This window comes from Pteropus vampyrus, unplaced genomic scaffold (assembly GCF_000151845.1).
Source record: "Pteropus vampyrus isolate Shadow unplaced genomic scaffold, Pvam_2.0 Scaffold620, whole genome shotgun sequence".
Classification (NCBI taxonomy): domain Eukaryota; kingdom Metazoa; phylum Chordata; class Mammalia; order Chiroptera; family Pteropodidae; genus Pteropus; species Pteropus vampyrus.
In genome coordinates this window covers 103946-122972 of record NW_011889401.1, presented here as the reverse complement: position 1 = coordinate 122972, position 19027 = coordinate 103946, and the positions used below count along the sequence as shown (strand labels likewise).

General features: G+C 61.9%; 2 protein-coding genes across 4 annotated transcripts; one reads left to right on the top strand and one right to left on the bottom strand.

Moving 5' to 3' along the window:
• The first annotated feature begins 4801 nt into the window (after positions 1 to 4801).
• POLD2 (DNA polymerase delta 2, accessory subunit) lies at positions 4802 to 11075 on the top strand. Of its 3 annotated transcripts, none has more exons than XM_011384744.2 (11): positions 4802 to 4863; positions 6008 to 6251; positions 8074 to 8195; positions 8366 to 8489; positions 8758 to 8872; positions 9028 to 9226; positions 9447 to 9527; positions 9674 to 9831; positions 10051 to 10178; positions 10365 to 10466; positions 10817 to 11075. In XM_011384744.2, the coding sequence occupies exons 2-11, from the start codon at positions 6032 to 6034 to the stop codon at positions 10975 to 10977; spliced, it is 1410 nt and encodes a 469-aa protein (XP_011383046.1). In that variant the 5' UTR covers positions 4802 to 4863; positions 6008 to 6031; the 3' UTR covers positions 10978 to 11075. The 3 variants fall into 3 exon arrangements, with proteins under 3 accessions (XP_011383046.1, XP_011383047.1, XP_023381528.1); XM_011384745.2 differs by lacking the exon at positions 4802 to 4863 and adding an exon at positions 4898 to 5159; XM_023525760.1 differs by lacking the exon at positions 4802 to 4863 and adding an exon at positions 5147 to 5367.
• A 122-nt stretch (positions 11076 to 11197) lies between these two features.
• Positions 11198 to 18090, bottom strand: AEBP1 (AE binding protein 1). Its single transcript, XM_023525766.1, has 20 exons — positions 17652 to 18090; positions 17075 to 17137; positions 16887 to 16958; positions 16663 to 16785; positions 16499 to 16585; positions 16038 to 16115; positions 15842 to 15922; positions 15732 to 15743; positions 15162 to 15271; positions 14948 to 15087; positions 14562 to 14646; positions 14334 to 14478; positions 14151 to 14236; positions 13855 to 13978; positions 13473 to 13669; positions 13197 to 13376; positions 12682 to 13033; positions 12463 to 12602; positions 12275 to 12374; positions 11198 to 12052 (listed from the first exon to the last, which is right to left on the bottom strand). Exons 1-20 carry the CDS (start codon positions 18088 to 18090, stop codon positions 11451 to 11453), a joined length of 3216 nt encoding a protein of 1071 aa, XP_023381534.1. The 3' UTR covers positions 11198 to 11450.
• Positions 18091 to 19027: the final 937 nt, after the last annotated feature.

Here is a 19027-nt window from a genome sequence, read left to right as displayed (position 1 = left end):
CTGCCCGCCCTGCCTTGCCGGCAGCAACGCCTCCCCTCCCTTCTCCCAGGACCCTCCTGAACTGTTCCCTCCTCCTCCCACCCTCCCCAGCGCTGCCCCAGCACCTGCCGAGCCCCCCTGCCTGGCACCTCCCGACTGCCCACAGCCAGCTCCGGCCTGGTCCTCCGCCCCCATCCCCCGGCACTGCCTGGTCTGAGCCACCAGAGGAGCCACACGCCATTCGCAGGGCACTGTGCTGTGGTCTCCTTTTCACGAACCTACAGGATCAAGGGGTGGCAGCCTTGAGTGCTGGGGCCCCCTGCCTTGGGCTACAGGTGCCTGGACTGGGGTAGCCACTGCTCCCAGAGAAATACAGAGAGCAGAGGCAGCAGGCGTGTTGGGGAGAGGCAGGGAGTGGAGGGGAGCAGAGGCCCCAAGACCGAGTGGCAGACAGGAGAGGGGCTGCCCTCCTCGCCTGTGGGCCCACAAGGCTGTGCACTTGTAACGAAGCCCACTTTTAGCTTAAGCTTCCTCCAGTTGGTGACTGCCTCTGACCTACTGCTAATCCTGCGAGTCCCTGAAATCAGCTCATCAACTACTTTAGGTATAAGTTGGCCACAACCAGGTGATACACCAGCCATTCGGCCAGCACTGCCCTGCGGCTGGGTCTGCCCAACCTCAGACATTTCAACCTTCAGTCCACAGAGAGCGCACCGCCCACAGCCACAAGGGTGGCACCGTCGTGGTCCTGTGCCCTCTGTGTTCTGAGACCAAAGTGATTCAGCAGCCTGGCTCTCAGCCATAAGAAGGGATGAAATACTGCCATTTGCAACGACGTGGATGCAGCTTGAAATAATCATACTAAGGAAAATAAGCCAGACAGAAAAGGTTGAAAATCACATGATATCACTTATACGTGGGATATAAACTTAAAAGCAACAAATGAATAGGACTAACAAACAGAGACTCGTGGACATGGACAATGGACTCGTGGTTACCAGGGGGGAGGAGGGAGTGGAAAAATAAATAAATAAAATGTTAAAAAAAAAAAAAACCCACAAAGCAGCCTGGCTTTCAGAGCCCATCCCTGGCTCCCAGGGCCTTCCCCAACCCCACTCCCACCCCGTCTTCCTCCAGTGTGGCTCTTGTGACCACTCCTTGACCCCCACTGGAGCTGTGACCTCATCCTACCTGCCATGTGGCTCAGACAGCTCAAAGCAGCCTGTCACGTCCTGTAAGTGACACTCCTGGTCTGGGGGACACAGGGGCCACCTCGCCTGCCTCCCCGCACACTCAGCTCTGCTCCTGCATCATGCAGTAAACGTGCCATAAACGTTTCCAGATGGTGGTGATAATGCTTCTTCATGCTGATTTACAGGTTTATCGTCAGGCCCATGGAAGAAACACCCGGACATCCACATGCAAAAGAGTAAGGTTGGACCCTCACCTAAAATCGTATACAGCAATGAACTCAAGATGGATCAAAGTCCTAAACCCAAGAGCTAACTACAAAACTCTTAGAAGAAACTGAGGGGAAGCTTCATTTCATGGGATTCAGCAATGATTTCTTGGACACAATGCAACGGAGTAAAAGGCGACCCATGGAATGGGAGAAGGTATTTGCAAATCACATATCCGGTAAGAGATTAATGTCCAGAATATGTAAAGAACTCCGGTTGGCCAACAAGCCAGGAAAAGACATCCAGCATCACTAATCATCAGGCAAATGCAAGGCAGGACCACAGCGAGACAGCACCGCACACCCATGAGGGTGGCTACTATAGAAAAGCAGAAACAACCCGTGCTGGCGACCATACGAGAAACTGCAACCGTTGTGCACAGGTGCTGAGAACGTAAAATGGTGCGGCCGCCGTGGAAGACGGTATGGTGGGTCCTCGGAAGATTACACATGGAATTACTGTTGACCCAGCAATTCCCCTTCTGGGTGTGCGTGAAGGGGGTCGAGCACGGCCTTGAACGGGTATGTGCGCCCCCACTTCACAGTAGCATGGTTCACAGTCGCCAAGAGGCGGGAGCAACCCCAGTGCCCATGGACAGAGGACTGGATGAACTGTGGTCTGAGCACGCAGTGGAATATCATTCATAAAAGGCAATAAAATGTCTCATGCATGCTACAACATGGGTGTGCCCTGAAGACATTGAAACAAGCTAGACAAAAAGACTAATCCTGAGGTTCCACTTGCATGAGGCTCCTAGAACAGACACAGTCATAGGGACAGAAAGCAGAGGTTCACAGGGGCATAGGGGGTGCGGTCAGTGTTTAATGGAGATGGTAGTGGTGACGGCTGCGCAGCAGCGTGAATGTGCCCAACGCCAAGGAACCGTGCTCTTCGGAACGGCTACAGAGCTACATCTGATGTTAGACACGTTTTGCCACAATAAACTGTTTTGATAAAAATACAGGAATGCACAGCTGAGAAGGCCCACTCCCTGCGCTGTGTCCTCACCCAGCCCTTGCTTCCAGGGGAAGCAGGCGCTGATCGAGGGCTCTGTCCCACAGGCACTACCTCTGTTAGGCCTTCTGGGAGCCCTCTACCCTTTTACACACCCACGTAGTTCACTTAGGAACAAACATCTTTGGTTTCAGGTTCAGAAAACCCAAAGTGGAGAAAGCAAACTTTGAAATAACAAGTAAGCGGTTGCTGGTCTTGGTTCAGTGGCTAAGCAGTTCCCGGGTTGGAATCTCGTGTTCTCTCATGGTTCCAGGACACAGTTACGTACTATATTCGTGACAAAAAGGTTGACAGGCAGCAGGCTACACCCCTCCCTTTTATCACTAAAGCATATTTCTCAGAAGCCCAAACCCCCATCCTGCCAGACTTCTAATGTGTTGGCCACATCTGATCTCATCACCACGGATGCTGCCAGGGAGGCTGGGAAAGTTGACAAAGACTTTCCATCCTTGCTGATAGCAAGAGGAAGAGGGTTAGGGAAGGAATTCTGTTGGCCCCCAACAGTGCCTGGACCCTGTGGAAGTACACCCACTCACCCTTCCCTGCCCTCTCACAGCCCTCGGCATTCCTACTCTGGCTGCTGCCTAGGGGTCTGTCCCGGACCCCCTCAGCTGCCCCATCTGTGGAAGGCTACACAGCTCCATGTCTGAGTACTGAGCGCAGGGGACGCAGGCAGGTGGGTTTGGATTCTGGCTCCGGCTTCCTGGCTGAGACCCTGTGCAGTGAAGCATCGTTCTGTGCAATGGAGATGTTAGTAGTGTAAAAGTGGAAATTCTCCAGTTTCAGGGAAGAGGTATCTCCAGGCGCCATCCCGTAGGGAGAGCAGTAACTCAGTTACAGGGAGGTGATATCCCCAGGCGCCAGCCCCAGGGGGAAGCGCAACATTCCAAGGAAAAGATGATAAAACTGTCTATTAGGCCCTGTTTGCTGGGAGTTCCCCTGAATGCATTTATCTGTGTACAAAGAGTTAACGACTAACTTCTGCTTCTTGTCATCTGTTCATTCAAAGATGTAGTAAAAAAACCTTATAAGCAGCCTGCTCGGGAAGCTTGGGGCTGATCTCCTCTAGCCCTGCGTGGTAGTCAGTAGTCGGCCGGCTAATAAAGGCTCATAATTAATCTCAATTGGCTCCGTGGGTCTCAGAATCATTCGCGCCACAACAGTAGTGCCTGCCTCACGGGGCTACACTGACTCAATGAGATGATGCTCTTAAGACACTTAGCACAGTGCCTGGCCAAACGATGTATCCATTCATTCACTCAAGAAATACGAGCTGAACTGGGACTCTCCGTGTGCCAGCACCATGGTCCCCACATACCCTCAGAGGGCAGTCTCACACAGTTCAGTCTGCACTGCACAGATGTTTGACAAGTGCCTCATTAAATGGCAGGGGCGCTGCAGAGAGGTGCAGGGTATTTTTGGGTAACTCAGCTGACCTTGGGGGCACCTGTTCAAGTGGAGGCCCAGGACCCATTACTGTCAGTCAGGCTGCCTTGGAGCGAGTCCAGCTGTTACTCGCTAGCTGACCTCTCTGTGCCTGTTTCCTCATCTTCAAAGGGTTATCTGAGGATTAGGTGAACGTGTCAAGAACTGAGAACAGTGGTAGGGCCATAGCGAGGGCTTTTATGGGACATCCATTATTGGTATCCACTTTGTCGTAGACACAGACTGGGACGCAGGACACAGATGCGCGGTCAGCGAGCGAGAGTGACGCAGAAGCTTCATAGGGATGGGACCCTCAGCTCGCTTAGGAATTCTGTGGAAAAGAGCACCCCAAGTAGGGACGGCACGGGGACGGGGCTGGTGGGTAGGAAGGAGGGTGGACGGGGTGGTGAGGCCAGACAGGGCAGCGCTGGGTGGAGGCTGGACTGTGGCCCTTCGCTGGGAGTCTCACACCGCTCTGCTTCCCTGACCCTGACCCTGACCCTCCTCCGGGGTCCTGGACCCCAGTGCCCGCCCCACCCACGGCCCTCCGCGGCGGAATCGCTCTCCCGGGGTGCAGCCTTCGGCCTCAGTCCTCCCACCGTGTTGTCAGCACCGGCGGCCACTGCTGAGTCTGTCGCCCGGCGGGCCCTTGAAGGCACGAAGGCCTCAGGGACGGGCCTCCGAGGAGGGTTCCGGGAAGGCGAGACGCCGGCCGCGCTGGCACCCCCGCCCCGCGCTGCCCGGGGGACGGGGGCGTGGCTCCGCGCATGCGCTGCGTTCAGGGGCAGAGCGCGCGGAGCTGGTGGGGCGGGGCGCGCGCGGATTGGCTGATGCGGCGCGCGGCGGTGGGCGGGCCTGCGGTGACGGGCAGAACGATTGGCTGGCTGCGGCGGTGGGTGGGCCCGCAGTGACGGGAAGAGCGATTGGCTGGTTGAGGCGGTGGGCGGGCGGGGCGCGCAGATTGGCGGATGCGGCGCGCGGGGAGGTGAGTGGGGTCTGGTGTCGCCCAGGCGGCCTGGGGACGCTGGGTGGCCGCGGGCGGCGGCCTGTGTCGTCTCGCGCAGCCTGAGCGGAGTCACTACCGTGCCCCGCGAGCCGACCTGAGAGTGCGGGCGGGGGCGGGTGCTGGCGGGGCCTGCTCCGGGACTGCGGCCGGGGTGCCGCCCTCCGCTACCCCGCGCCCCATGCACGTCGAGGCCGAAAGTTAATTCAGATTCCGCCCCTTCCCAGACCTGTCCGATAGAAATAGGGCCCAGGTCACCTAGTTGATGTAGGGAAAAGGTAAATGAAAGAGAAGTCAGTTTGGTGTCACATCTTGTGTGATGCACCACGTGCAAACCTGTGATCCCGGCCTGTGAAGTGGCCAAGCCGGTCTGCACGGGTCCTGGGAGCCTGCGGGGCTTCGACGGCCACAGCACATCTCGGAGTGTGGTTGCTGCAAGAAAGGAGTCGGGTGCTGGTCCCTCTCGCTCTTGGAGTTTCTGTTCTGGTCAGAGGAGGCAGACAGTAAACTTAGGAGTGAGGGAGACACCCTTGTGGGCCTCCTGGTGGGGGACATGTGAACAGGACCAGTGGAGTAGATCTTGGAGGCCATTGTAGAGACTTGGGGGTTATTGAGTGAAATGGGGAACCTTTGGAGAGTTCTGAGCAAAGGACTGGCTGACTTGTTTTACATCTATTATCTAATAATAGACTTATTTTACAACAGGCTTACCTGGCTCAGGCCCTGAGATGGGGCAGGTGCCGGGCAGCTGGATGGAGGCAGATGAGGACTTCCATGTGGGGCGGGTGGAGTTGGAGACCCTGTGTTCAGGTGGAGGTGTGGGGGGGGGGCGGGCAGTGGACACCTGAGACAGGTCTGGAAAGCTCCAGGTGGGAGGCCTTGCCCTAGCTTTCCTTTCCTCCCTTTCTGGATGAGGGTGACAGGGCGAGGTGTTGGCATCCAGCACCGTCCTGTCCGGGTGCAGCCTGGCCCTGCTTAGCTGGGGCTACACCCTCCTCTTCCTGGTGCCCCAGGGGTGCTACAGGGGCAGCCTGGCGGGGACAGGACAGCCCTGCCATGGGGGGTGGGGTTGCGGGAAGGCGTCTGTGTGCCCACAGTGACTGCCTCCTCCTCTGCCTTGTCATAGCCGTCTGGACACGCCGAGCACACCATGTTTTCTGAGCAGGCTGCCCAGAGGGCCCACACTCTGCTGGCCCCGCCATCGGCCAACAGTGCCACCTTTGCCCGGGTGCCCGTGGCGACTTACACCAACTGCTCACAGCCTTTCCGGCTGGGGGAGCGCAGCTTTAGCCAGCAGTACGCCCACATCTACACTGCCCGCCTCGTCCAGATGAGGCCCTTCCTGGCCAGCCGGGCCCAGCAGCACTGGGGTGAGCTGCCACCTGGGGGAGCACTTCCTCTCCACCAGCCCAGCCAGCAGCTGGGGTCTTAAAAATGCGCGCGGGGTGGGGGTGCGAGGTGGGGCAGACTGAGGCAAGGACAGCCAAGTAGGGACACAGAGAGGGAAGCAAGGGGGGCGCGGGGGTGGGGGTGGGGTGCCTGGCAGAACTGGAACCTTCCTTTGACTATTCCACTTCCCAGTCCCCTTAGGGAGATTAACCTCTTTGTCCCTCAGTATCTGCTGCAGGTGATTCTGAGGATTAAATTAAGGAATTTGTACATTTAAAGTTAGATTTAGTACAGTGGCTGGGACAAGGTGGGGCTTAGTTCTGGCAGTAAGTGACATTTCGTTGGCATAGGGAAATGTTTTTCTTATTTTCAGTGCAGATTATTTGTCTGTTTGCCCATATTGTGGCCAGCGAGCACCTCCACGTGGCAGGCCAGGTGCCAGGCCCTGCCTGGGAGCCAGGTCGGTGGAGACACCTGCCTGCTCTCGAGGGGACTGCCTCTGTGTCCACTGACGTCTGTGCGTCTCCACCTGGCTCTCGTGCTTGCTGGGCGTGAATCTTCTGTCTCCTGAGTACAGGGCCTGGGGTCAGTGGCTGATCCTGTGTTTAATGCAAACTTTTTTTTTTTCTCATTTCTTCTGTGGTGACCTCTCCTACAGCAGGGCCCTACCTTCAGCTTTTGGGTGACACTGCGTCACCCATCATCACTCTTTGTAAGAGTGGCTTTCCGTGCAATCCTCAATCATCTGTTCATGTTTCTAAGCTGGATATGTGCAGGTGGCCGTGTCTCACCCGCTTTTACTGCTCCCAGTGCCAGGTGCGCACTGGGACTGCTGGCGAGCTCCGGGAAGCACTGGTGCTTGGGCCTCCGTCCCACAGGCGTGTCCATCTGGTGCTGGTGCCCTCCTTATCTTCTTTGCTCCTCAGGGTGCAGATCTGTGGAATGTTCTTGGTTATTCCCGGCAGGAAGGGCTCATGCTGGAGTCAGCTGGGCTAAGGAAGGGGCTGGTCCCTCATCCACTCTACCCGTCACCTCCTGACGGCATTGTCCCCAGGCTTGGGGTCTGTACTGACAGATACTTTTGGAACCTGCACCCCTTCCTGCCACTCAAGCGAGCAACCTCGGAGGGCCACACCTGTCCTCCTGTGTGCTCTGACTCCATGGAGCAGAATAGGAGATGGGAATATGAAGTTTGGATTTGAGGGATCTCTGTTTTCAGAGGATGAGGCATTTGTGGAGCAGGTGAAAGAACCCACACTCTTAAAAGAACTTGCAGCGGTTTTAGGACTGGGCTATGTGGAGACTCGGCATAACTCTTTTCCCAAAACCCAGTGTTAGAGTTTGGTATAGATGAGGTAACACTCTGTATGAGTTTCCCCAGCTGCTGTAGCAAACACAAAGCCATAGACTCGGTGGCTGAAAACAGTAGATGTTTGTCCTCTCCTAGCGCTGGAGACCAGACGTCTGCTGTGCGACCAGGCAGGGCTGCGCGCCCTCTGGGGGCTCTGGGGCGGGTCTTTCCTGCCTCTCCCCGCTTACGGTGGCCACATCACTGCAGTTTCTGTCCCATCATCAAATCGCCTCCTCTGCATGTCTGCCTCTCACATCAGCACCCATCCAGGGCCTGGCCACACCGAGTCCCTTTGTCCTGCAGCCATGTAACCCTTTAGACCCAGGGGATCCTTGGACTGGGCGGTCTGTCCCCACCTTGCAGAGGCCCGGGCCTCAGCTGTCATGCTAGGCGAAGCCTGTGGGGTGCCAGGAGGGCCACCTGGTCTCTGAGCTTTCATTCATTGTGCCCAGGCAGTGGAGTGCCGATAAAGAAGCTGTATGAGCTGCAGCCTGGGGAGAAATGCTGTGTGGTGGGGACCCTCTTCAAGGCCATGCCGCTCCAGCCCTCCATCCTGCGGGAGGTCAGCGAGGAGGTGAGGCCCGCCAGCCCACGTGGGCCTCCCCAGAACACCTCCCTGAGGACACCCAGGGGGCCTCCTGTCTTGGACTCAGGGAATCGGGGCCGGGCTACGGGGCCATGGCGCTGACGCGCACGAGGCCTGGGCCGGCTCTGGCCACAGACAACCCTTTGCCTGCACTCCAGCACTGCCTGCTGCCCCAGCCGCCTCGCAGCAAGTACATCCACCCCGATGATGAGCTGGTCTTGGAGGATGAGCTGCAGCGCATCAGACTGGAAGGCACCATCGACGTGTCCAAGCTGGTCACAGGTGGGGCGTGGGGCAGTGGCCTGTGTGTCCACACGCTGGGGCCCACCCTCATTCCCGGAGCGGTGGGTTTTGGTTCAGGCAGTGGGTGATACCCAGGTGGGAGTCAGCACTTCCTGCCTCAACCTGAAGGCAGGGGCCGCAGGAAACATCCTGAGTGGGAGTTTGCCAGCCAAGCAGAGGAGAACCAGCAGGCTTTGCAGTTTGGGTGCCTGGATGGAGGTGTGACCCTCGGATTCCACGCCTGGCGCCTGACACCTCTGCTCCCCAGGGACGGTGCTGGCCGTGCTGGGCTCTGTGAGGGACGACGGGAAGTTCGCCGTGGAGGACCGCTGCTTTGCAGAGCTTGCGCCTCAGATGCCTGCTCCACTTCTTGACCAGGACAGGTGAGGAGCAGGTGCTTGGGGCCCAGGCAGTGGTCCAGGGGCATCACACTCACTGGGCTCCATGTCCTTGCCCACCTGTGACTCCATGCGGCCCACCTGGGGGGAGGGGGCACCTGCTTTTGTGGCCCCCAGGAGGACCCTGACGTCTTCTGCAGGTTTGTGCTGCTGGTGTCCGGTTTGGGCCTGGGTGGTGGCGGAGGCGAGAGCCTGCTAGGCACCCAGCTGCTGGTGGATGTGGTGACGGGGCAGCTCGGGGACGAGGGGGAGCAGTGCAGCGCCGCCCAAGTGTCCCGCGTCATCCTTGCTGGGAACCTCCTCAGCCACAGCACACAGAGCAGAGACTCCATCAACAAGGTATGGCGCCTGCTGGCCTGCAGCAGCCCCTCCTTGCCCCCCTGGTCTGATGGGCAATGCCCTGTGGTGATGCAGGGACAGCTGTGCTCGGGCCCTGCCCTCTGTCCCCTGTGAGTGGGGCTTCGCTCTGCTCTCAGCCAGGGACCCCGGCAGGGGCTCCAGGCATCCCCGTGACCCAAGCCTCGCTTGGGCCTCACAGCCTATGCGCCTCCACCCCTAGGCCAAGTACCTGACCAAGAAAACCCAGGCGGCCAGTGTGGAGGCCGTCAAGATGCTGGACGAGATTCTCCTGCAGCTGAGTGTGAGTGTGCGGGGTGGCGGGGCGGGACTGGAGACTCGGGCTGCCGACAGGCACCCGCAGGCGGGCGGAGAAGGGAGGCGGAGGCTCCGAGGGGCTGCGTGTGGAGGTGCTGGGCCCTGCGAGCTCCCCCGCCCTGTGCCCTGCAGGCCTCAGTGCCCGTGGACGTGATGCCAGGAGAATTTGACCCAACCAACTACACGCTCCCCCAGCAGCCCCTGCACCCCTGCATGTTCCCACTGGCCACCGCCTACTCCACGCTGCAGCTGGTCACCAACCCCTACCAGGCCACCATCGATGGAGTCAGGTAACCAGCACAGTCACACCCCAGCCTGAGCCCTGGCCTGTGACTCAGTGGCACCAGGAAGGGAGGGTCCAAGACTGCAGAGGGCCCACCTGAACTGGGCTCTTTTCAAGAGTGGCTTGGGACACACCCGAGGAGAGTACCAGGTGAGCTTGGGGCCGGCCTTGGAGGGGTACAGATGGCGACCCCCAGGGCAGGGGTCAGCCCAGCCTTGCCTTGCAGATTCCTGGGCACGGCGGGCCAGAACGTGAGTGACATCTTCCGGTATAGCAGCATGGAGGATCACTTGGAGATCCTGGAGTGGACCCTGCGAGTCCGTCACATCAGCCCCACAGCCCCCGACACCCTGGGTAAGGACGGCCCTCAGCCCCGTGGGGCGGCTTGCCAGGCCCCCGTGGTGCCCAGAGGACTCGTGGTCACTGGCCTGGCCATGGCCTAACGGAAACCCCAGAGCTGGACGCTGGCTGTGAGCGCGCTCTGGACCCCTCCCCGCCCGTGACCAGCAGCGACACCCTCAGCCACGGCCCTCCCCCCAGGCTGCTACCCTTTCTACAAGACCGACCCGTTCATCCTCCTGGAGTGCCCGCATGTCTACTTCTGTGGCAGCGCCCCCCACTTTGGCTCCAAGGTCATCCGAGGTAGGTTTCGTCTTCCAGGGGCCCCAGACCTGGGCTGTCGCCTGGGACTCGCTCTCTACTGGAGACAGTGCTCACAGAGAAGAAAGCCTGCCTTGGAGCCCCTCCCTCAGGGCGGGGACAGCCCAGGTCCACCTAGCGCTGACCCAAAGGGTCCGTGCTGTCACAGCTCATCACGCAGCATGTTACCCTTTGACCCTTATGGTGTCCTCAGCCCTTTCCACCTCTGGTCTGAAGCAGTGGTCAGCATTCCCGCAGTGCTCGTGGGACACTCCTGTGCACTCATGGTGACTCCCTTGTGAGACGGGGCTCCCCCGTACCCTAAAGTGGGTTCCCACATGGCTTCTCCGCAGGCCCTGAGGGCCAGACAGTGCTGTTGGTGGCCGTCCCCGACTTCAGTGCTACGCAGACTGCCTGCCTTGTGAACCTGCGCCACCTGGCCTGTCAGCCTATCAGCTTCTCAGGCTTCGGGGCAGAGGACGATGACCTGGAGGACCTGGGTCTGGGCCCCTGAGCCACGGAGGCAGCCTGCCCAGAGCGGCCCGGCCACCCGTTCCAGCCGGGCCCGCACTGTAGTGGTTCCTCTCTAAATAAAGCTTGGTTAGTTCCTAGTGATGGGCTCCGGGCAGATATGATGCTGGGCCAGGCCTCCTGCGGAGGGCACCCACAGTGACTGCAGGTCACCCTCCGGCTACCCCCAAGCCGGCCAGCACATGAGCACTCAGCGACGCATCTGCCGTGAGCTTGGTTTATTGGTGTGGCCTGGGCAGCTGGCTGAGAAGTCTGTCGTGCATTTGGGGCCTGCCCCCACCCAGTCCGCAGCATCTGGCCTCTCTGAGGCCGCAGGCAGCCCGGGACTACCACAGATCCTGGCTCTTGGGCGTTGGTTACATTCATGCCCACACCATGGGCCCTTAGTGTGATGACTGCCCAGCTGGCAGAGGTGGCATGGTCACCAGCATGGGGTCGACACTGGCAGGCCTGTCCTCAGAAGTCCCCGAAGTTCACTGTGTAGGTCTCGACTGTAGTGAAGGGGAACTCCGGGCCGGGGACCGCCATCTCCTCATCCTCATGCTCCGGCCCTAGCTCGGTCCCAAACTCCGTCACTACCTCCGTGTAGGTCTCAGTCTCAGAGTCCTCCCAGGCTGCTGTGGTCTCGGGCAGAACGTGCCAGGGCCCCAGGGTGGAGTTGGGGGTGGGGGACGGAGCAAGAGAGAGAGTGGGGAGCAGTGTGGGGGCCGCGGGGGGCAGTGTGGAGGGGGTGGCTGGGCCCGCAGTGGCGTTGAGGCGGCGGAGCCTCATCTGTTCACGCATGCGCCGCCGGTACTGCAGGCGCCGCTGCTGCAGACGCCGCTGCTGGGGCGTCATGGGGCGCGAAGGGTCGATGCGCGGGATGGGCCGGTTCCCGTTCATGGCCAAGATCTCCCGGATGCGTTTCCAGTTGGAACGAGCCAGGATGAAGTTGCACTGGGTGGCCCCGATGTCGTAATCCACGTTGCAGGTCTTGGCGCTGGGCGTGTAGCCCTCCGCCTGGACTGTCACGCGGTACTCACCCGGGTTCAGGATGCGCCAGTAATCGCCCCCGCTGGCTGCAGAGGGAGGCGGGGTTCAGTGCCGGAGAGACGCCTCCGGCCCCAGTCCTCCTCTCTGAGAGCCCGCTGGTACCACCCAGCTGTCCCTCTGCTTGCTGCAGACCCTCTCTGGGGGCATCCAGAACAGGGACCTGGGCAGGCCTGGGCTCACCTGCCAAGACCACACACGGTTTAGGCCCTGACCGAAGGGAGTTGGGGTAGAGGTGTGCACGCAGGTACCTGTCTTGACGCCGTGGTTGATCCCACTCACGGAGATGGTGGCGTTGGCAATAGGGATGCCCTGTTCGTCTGTCACCACCCCCTTGATGCCGCGGTGGACCTGCAGAAGGGCGAGGGGTGGTGTGCACGTGCAGACCCCTGCCCCGCCCGGGCCCTGCCCCAGCCTGCGCGCCCCGCCAGCGCCGCACCTGCTCCATGAAGGTGAGCAGGGCCTCCTTGTTGGTCTCCCACTCCCGCGGCAGCTCGCTCTCGTGAGGGAATTTGTCACAGCCCAGGTAGATGGACAGTTCCAGGCAGTTGGTGTGCAGGTAGCTGAAGTCGTTGATGGCTGGGCAGGGCAGACAGAGCCGCGGTCACCCTCACCCCACACCAAGCACCCCGCCGCGGCCCCTTCCCCACTGACTCACTCCCAGATCGGGGGTTCCACTTGGCCCCGTTGACAATGCCCATGCCACCGGTGTGGTCCTGTGCTTGGCACCCTCCACGGTAGGGCTCGGTCATGGTGAGGTGGGCGGAGGCGAAGGAGATGGCCAGCCAGCGGAAGATGGCATGGTCTGGGGTCTCCTGGGCCTCGGATACCTCATCCTCATCCTCCCCACGGGCAGCGGCCAGGGCTGCAGCCATGAGCTGCTCCTGGCTGGGTGTGCGCGCCATGTCGTAGGGGTAGGACACCAGCCGCTCGCCCCCGTTCAGGTTCGCCCCCAGCACGAACGGGTTCTTCTCCATCCAGGCGATGATGGCACGGACCTCCGTGGACACCTGGGGCGGCCCATGCGTGAGATCTGGCCCCCGGCCCCCAGCAGAACCCCTGCCACCCTCACGCCCGTCCCTCCAAGGCCCTGCGGTCTCGGTGCCCAGAGTTCCAGGAGCCCGGGCCCCCCTGCTCCCCGGGCCCTGCTGGCCAGGTGGCTGGCTGCCTCACCGTGGCGTCTGGAGACAGGTAGCGCTCAGGGATGGGCAGGTTGTTGTTGGGGACCCGGTAAGGGACCCACTTCCTCTCTTCGGCTCCCCAGAGCACAGAGTTGAGATCCGGGAAGTCCTCGTAGATGTCGAAGCCCTCTTCGGACCACAGCCCCAGCGCCCAGTTCCCGAACTCGGAGCCCTGGGGCAGTGGGGGCGGAGGGTGCCGGCGTCAGGGCCCCCCAGCCCCCCACAGCCCCGCCTGCCCGCAGTCCCGGTCCCCCTCCCCCACACCCACCATCTGTGCCGCCACCTCGTAGCCGTCGGGGTTCAGTGCGGGCACCAGGTGGATGCGTGTGTCTTGCACCAGGCTGCGCACGCGGGGGTTCCCGTCACGGTACTCGCGGCACAGGTACTGCATGAGCAGCAGCAGCAACTCGCGGCCCAGCACCTCGTTGCCGTGGATGCCGGCCGTGTAGCGGAACTCGGGCTCCCCTGCAAGGGCAGAGCCTCAGCATCCTCTCCAGCTCCCAAGGCCAGGGGCCTCGAGACACGGCCCGAACTGGCCTCACTCCCAGGGGTTCCGGGGGCAGCGGGGGGTGGCACGTGGGCGCCCCAAGGCACAGGCTCCGCTGCTGTGCCACAGCCTTGTCTCCAGTCTCGGGGAGGGGGGTCCTCACCCAGCTCATGATCCCCGGGGTTGTCGGAGATCTCCATGGCATAGATCTTGAGCCCACGGGAGCTCTTCCCCAGGCTGTACGTGCGGGTGATAGTGGGACATTCCTCGTTCACCACCTTCATCAGCTGGGCGTGGGGCAGGACGCTGGTTACACAGGCACGCTGCCACCCCGCCACCCTGGCCCAGAGGCCAGGGCTGGCCCTCGCCCCTCAGACAGCTCTCTGGGATGGAGCGAGACTCGGAGCACGGACACAGCTCCGGGGAGCCTTGAGCCCGACCCCTGGAGCTCGTCCTCACCTGGCGCATGTCCTTGTAGCTGTGGTGCCGGAAGTCCAGGTCGTCGGTGGTGACCACCTCGTTCTGTGCGTAGTAGCTGTGGACAGCTGCAGACAGTGGGCAGGCAGGGCCCTGAGCCAACTAGCTGCCAGCCACCCTCCGGTCACCCCCGCCCCCTCTGAGCGGGCCAACCCCTGCACTCACGGGATACGGGGCACCCCAACACTTCCAGGCGCATACACAGGCTGCCATTCCAGGTGAGCGGGTAGACGCGGATGAAGCGGGCCACCACCGGCTCCGGGAACTCGCTCAGCACAGGCGTGTCCTTGTCCACGTTCCCGTGGAAGGTCTGGGAGAGGCAGGCCTCAGAGCTGCACCCCACCCTGGGCCAGAGGATGGGAGCAGAGCGGTGCTGAGGGATCAGACACCTACCATTTCCTCGTAGCCGTTGGTGTACATCACCCATGTTTGGCTGTCATTGCTGAAGCCCACGAAGAAAGAGGTCACAAAGTCGTCACTGGGGAGCGGACAATGGTCAGGGCAAGGGTGCTCTCCCAGCCCAGGTCCCAGACCTCAGGTGGCCAAGCTCCCTCTCCTGGGCCCAGGAACTTAAGAGCTAGCATGTGGTGCTTGCCCTGGCTTCAGGCATGGCTCCCGTGCCAGCTGCATGGCCGTGGACGGGCGGCTTGCTCACGTGGACACTGCCATGGCTGAGGAGTGCGCCGGGGCCCCGGAGGACCCCAGGAGTGCCTCAAATGGGACTCAGAGCCGAACCTGGAGCTTCCCGCTCTGCACCGAGTGCCCGTGAGCCTACGTACTGGATGCTGGAGTCGCGGCCTTGGGTGATGACGCCTGTGAACTTGGTGGTTCTTCTGGTGTCCACCTCGATCCATTGGGTCTGAGCCTCGTCCTCAGCACACCATGCTCCATCGTAGTAGTCGTCCTCAGTGGCACCAGCCTATCGGGCACAGGTGGCTGAGTGGACAGGGGAGCCCCCCACCCAGCAAGAGACAGGCCCACCCCAACACACACCTGCATGTTGAGCCGGCCGCGCTGGGCCCCCAGGCCGTGGCGTAGCATGGAGGAGGCCCTGATCTGGTTGTCCTCGATGCGGTGCGACTCCATCCCAATGGGGGGGCACTCTGGGGACGCAGCACCCCAGGTCGTGGGCTCCACCCGCCCCACCAGCAAACCGAGCCCCCTGGAGCCCAGGGCCCACTCCCCACACACCAGGGATGCAGCCAGGGCAGCTCTACCGGCCTGTGCTCCCTTCCCGGGGCCTCGGCTTCCCCATCAGAAGAACGGGCTGATGATGCCCCACCCCAGGGGGCCACGGGCTCAGATGAAATCCCAGGGAGAGCCACCCCAGGGCCCAGCAGTCCCAGGCGTCCCCCACATCTGCCCCATGCCGTGAGCTCGGTCCCCTGGGCCCCAAGAATTTAAGAGCAGAGTGTTCGGGAGGCCGTCAGGACACCCGGGTTGGGGTCCCCACGTGGCCCTGGGTGGGCCACTTGCCCCAGCAGCCTCGCCCTGCTCTGCCCCGCCATCCAGACCCCCACTCACTGACTCTCTCTGTGGGCGCCCACTCCTCTGCCTCCTCACCCTTCCGGGGCCCTGTGGGAGACAAAGGGCAGAAGTGGTGGCAAAGGTCCTGGAGCCCCAGGTCCAGCTGCTCCGCCACTAGGACCCGGCCCCCAGCCCCAGACACACACCTTTGTGGTCCCTGCTCTTCTCTGGTGCCCACCTGTCATCCGTCTCCTCTTTGTGGCTGCTGCCCTCCTTCTTGGGTTTCTCTGCAGGGTAGAAGGTAGGAGGGGCCCATCAGCTCAGCTTCAAAAGGTAGGTGGGGGGCAGGTGGGGATCCGGGCCAGCCGGGGGCAGGTAGGGGCACAGTTTGGTCCCACTCACTCAGCCCCTCCTTCTCTTCGTCAGTCTCCAGCTCCGTGTCAGGCTTCCGGGGGCCGGGAGGCCGGAAGTAATAGTCCACTGGTGGGGACAGAGCTCAGTGAGACGCCCGCACCGAGCCCAGGGCCCCACAGGCAGGGAGGGGCAGGAGGGGCACAAGGCCAGGAGGAGGGTACTCCAGGAGGGGTGGCGCCTGCAAGACCCCAGGAAAGCTGGCAGCCTGGCCCAGAGAAGGGAGAGGAGGCCCCAGCAGGCCAGGGTGGCAGGCGGGGCACAGGAGGCGAAGCAGCCTGCTGGGGCTCAGGAAGAAAAGGCGGGAAGGGAGGGCGATGGGGGACAGCAAAGTCAGGAACCGGGCGGTGTCACAGGAAGGCCCAGCTTGAGCGAGGACAGCAGACAAGGACGGCAAGGCTGGTGGCACATGGGGGTCAGGCCTGTCCTGGATCAGGGACCTGGGGACTCACTGTTGTCGTAGTCGGGGATCACGTAGCCATCCCCGTAGTCGGGGAGCGGCGGGCGTGGTGGGGGCGGCGGGGGCTTCAAGGGCGTCCCTGTGGGTGGGTGTGTGAGCGAGTGGAGGGCCCAGAGCCCCAGCCCGCTGGCCCCCTGCCCCCTGCCCCCATCCTACTGATCCGCTCTGTCCTCTCCTCGGGGTCCTCGACCCGCCCTGGGGGATCAGCCTTCTCGGGGCGCTGGGGCTTCCTCCTGCTGGGAGGTGGTCTGGGCTGCTTCTGGCGCCGTATGTACTCAACTGCGGGCAGAGGGCGCTCTGAGCCGGGGGTCAGAGGCAGCGGGGTGGGGAGTTTGGGCCCCTTGGCGGGGGTCGCGATGGGGACAGCGGGTCACACTCACAGTCCTCGTAGTCCTCCCGCTCTATCTGGTCGTTGTAGTCCAGCGTGGGCTGCTCCGCCTCCTCCTCCAGCTCTGGGGAAATGCTTGTGGTGCCTCACAGAAGACACTGCCGCCCCACCCAGCCCACCCCGGAAACCCGGCAAGCTGAGGCGGGGGTCCCCGGGACAAGGTGGCTGGCGCCCACTCACCAGGCTGGCGACCGACGTGGGTCTCTCCTCTCGGACCCTGCCAGGGACTGGGGAGGCCCCCACCTGCAACACGAACCCCCAGGCAGATGGATGGGCGGCCTCCCTAGCCACAGGACTTACACCAGACCTGGGCTTGCTGACACCCCCTGAAGCCTCCGCTCACTCCCAGGAGGCCTGGATTACGACCTGCCCTCACACCCTACTGGCACCCCAGGGCCAGAGAGCTGGCTAGCTGTGTGGGGAGCCCAGGCCCTGCTGTGTATGGGGCCCTGCAGCAAAGCTGACCCAGCAGGAGGCACCCTGTGGGCTCAGAGCCCAGCAACATGCAAGGGGTGGCTCTGGGTGGGGTCCAGGTGACAGATCCCAGGAGAGTGGAAAACAAACCCCTCCACGAGGCTGCCGACCCCCCAGGTCCCCCACAGAGGGCCTGAGGGCACTCCAACCCCCTGCTGTGTTTGTGACTGCATAGGGGCCCCCTGCAGTCTGCAGGAAGCGGTGGCCAGGGGTCCACCCCCACCTCTCCTTCCCCATAGCCTGGCAGGTCAGGGCCCCACAACCCTGCGGGGCCCATACGCACCTCTCTCAGGCAGCAACTCCCCCTGGCTGGGGTCGAGGGGCGGGGGCAGTGGCCACCAGGGGGCTTCTGAGGGGGTCTGGGTGGGGGGCCTCTTCCCAGCCAAGGGCCTCTTGGTGGCCTTGGGTGGCTTCTCCTTGGGCTTCTTGGTGGCCTTGGGTGGCTTCTCCTTGGGCTTCTTGGTGGCCTTGGGTGGCTTCTCCTTGGGCTTCTTGGTGGCCTTGGGTGGCTTCTCTTTGGGCTTCTTGGATGGCCTGGGGACCCCCTCCAGCGGCTGCCTGGTCGCCTTGGGGCCTTTGTCCTTCTTCCCTTTCTTCCCTCTCTCTTTGGCCTTTTCCGGAGGTGCTGTCCGAGATGCAGATTTAGGTCGAATCAACAGACAGCCCAGTCGGCCGGTGGCGCCCAGGGTGCCCACAGCCTGGGCACAGAGCCTCCTGTTCATCTCATGGCTCCAAAATCGGGAAACTGAATGGTTAGGTCACTTGTCCTGGTGGCAGAGCTGGGACTGGGACGCAGGCTTTCTGTCTGCGAGTCTGCGGTCACCACACCCTGTCCTCCCACCTGCCAGCACTTCGCCTGTCGAGGCCCCTCACAGCCCACCTCTCTTCCCCACGTCTGCTCGGCCTGCCAGGGAATGCTCGTTAGTCTGCTGGGCACGGGAGGTGCAGAGGTGACTAAGCCATGAAGGCCTGGGGGACACCCAAGTCTTGTGGGGGACGTAGTCTCATCCTTGCCAAGTCCCACCAGAATGAAGGGCAGAGTGGGGTTGGACAGCGGGGTTGGGCACAGCCAGGCCTCCCTGAAGCTCCCTGCAAGGGCAAGAAGAGCTTCAGCGGGCACTGGTGGGTGATCCCCTATCAGAAGTCAGGTCTGGGGTGGTTGGAAGCCAAAAGCAACAAGGGGTCCTGGAGGCAGCAGCTGCTCCCCCATCTCAGAGCCCGGGGCAGGAAGCAGGCATAGGGCCTGGGACTGCCTACAGGACCCTTTCAGGTCCCTGAGCAAATGCTGTTGAGAATTTAAAGGGTGGGGGCCACCAGAAGCAGGGCAGCCCCCAAAATGCCCAGGATGCCTGCACAGCAAGCCTGGAATGCGAGTGTGGCGGGGCGGGTAGGCCCGCTGAGTCCCAGGACACGCCCCCAGGGTGGGGGAGGAGCCAGGAATGATCTAGAGCGGGCAGGGGCTGCGGATCTCAGGAATGAGGAATGCTGGCTTGGAGTCTCCTGGGAGAGATCCACAAGACCCTTGCCACCCCGAAAGCACAATAAGCAGCTAAGGTTTACTGACAAGTGTTTATGTAAGAGGCGGATGAAATGCTTTGGGAATGCATCACCTCTCGGGAGCGGACTACCCGCGCCTGGCTCCTGGGAGCCGGGTGGGGG

Excerpts from the sequence above, each read along its gene's own strand:
- POLD2 (XM_011384744.2), top strand. The coding sequence starts at position 6,032 with ATGTTTTCTGAGCAGGCTGCCCAGAGGGCCCACACTCTGCTGGCCCCG. Across the intron at positions 8,873-9,027 it reads CCACTTCTTGACCAGGACAG|GTTTGTGCTGCTGGTGTCCG; the intron begins GTGAGGAGCAGG and ends CGTCTTCTGCAG. Across the intron at positions 9,832-10,050 it reads GCCACCATCGATGGAGTCAG|ATTCCTGGGCACGGCGGGCC; the intron begins GTAACCAGCACA and ends CTTGCCTTGCAG.
- AEBP1 (XM_023525766.1), bottom strand. The coding sequence starts at position 18,090 with ATGAACAGGAGGCTCTGTGCCCAGGCTGTGGGCACCCTGGGCGCCACC. Across the intron at positions 14,479-14,561 it reads CCAACGGCTACGAGGAAATG|ACCTTCCACGGGAACGTGGA; the intron begins GTAGGTGTCTGA and ends TGCCTCTCCCAG. Across the intron at positions 13,377-13,472 it reads ACGAGGTGGCGGCACAGATG|GGCTCCGAGTTCGGGAACTG; the intron begins GTGGGTGTGGGG and ends CCACTGCCCCAG.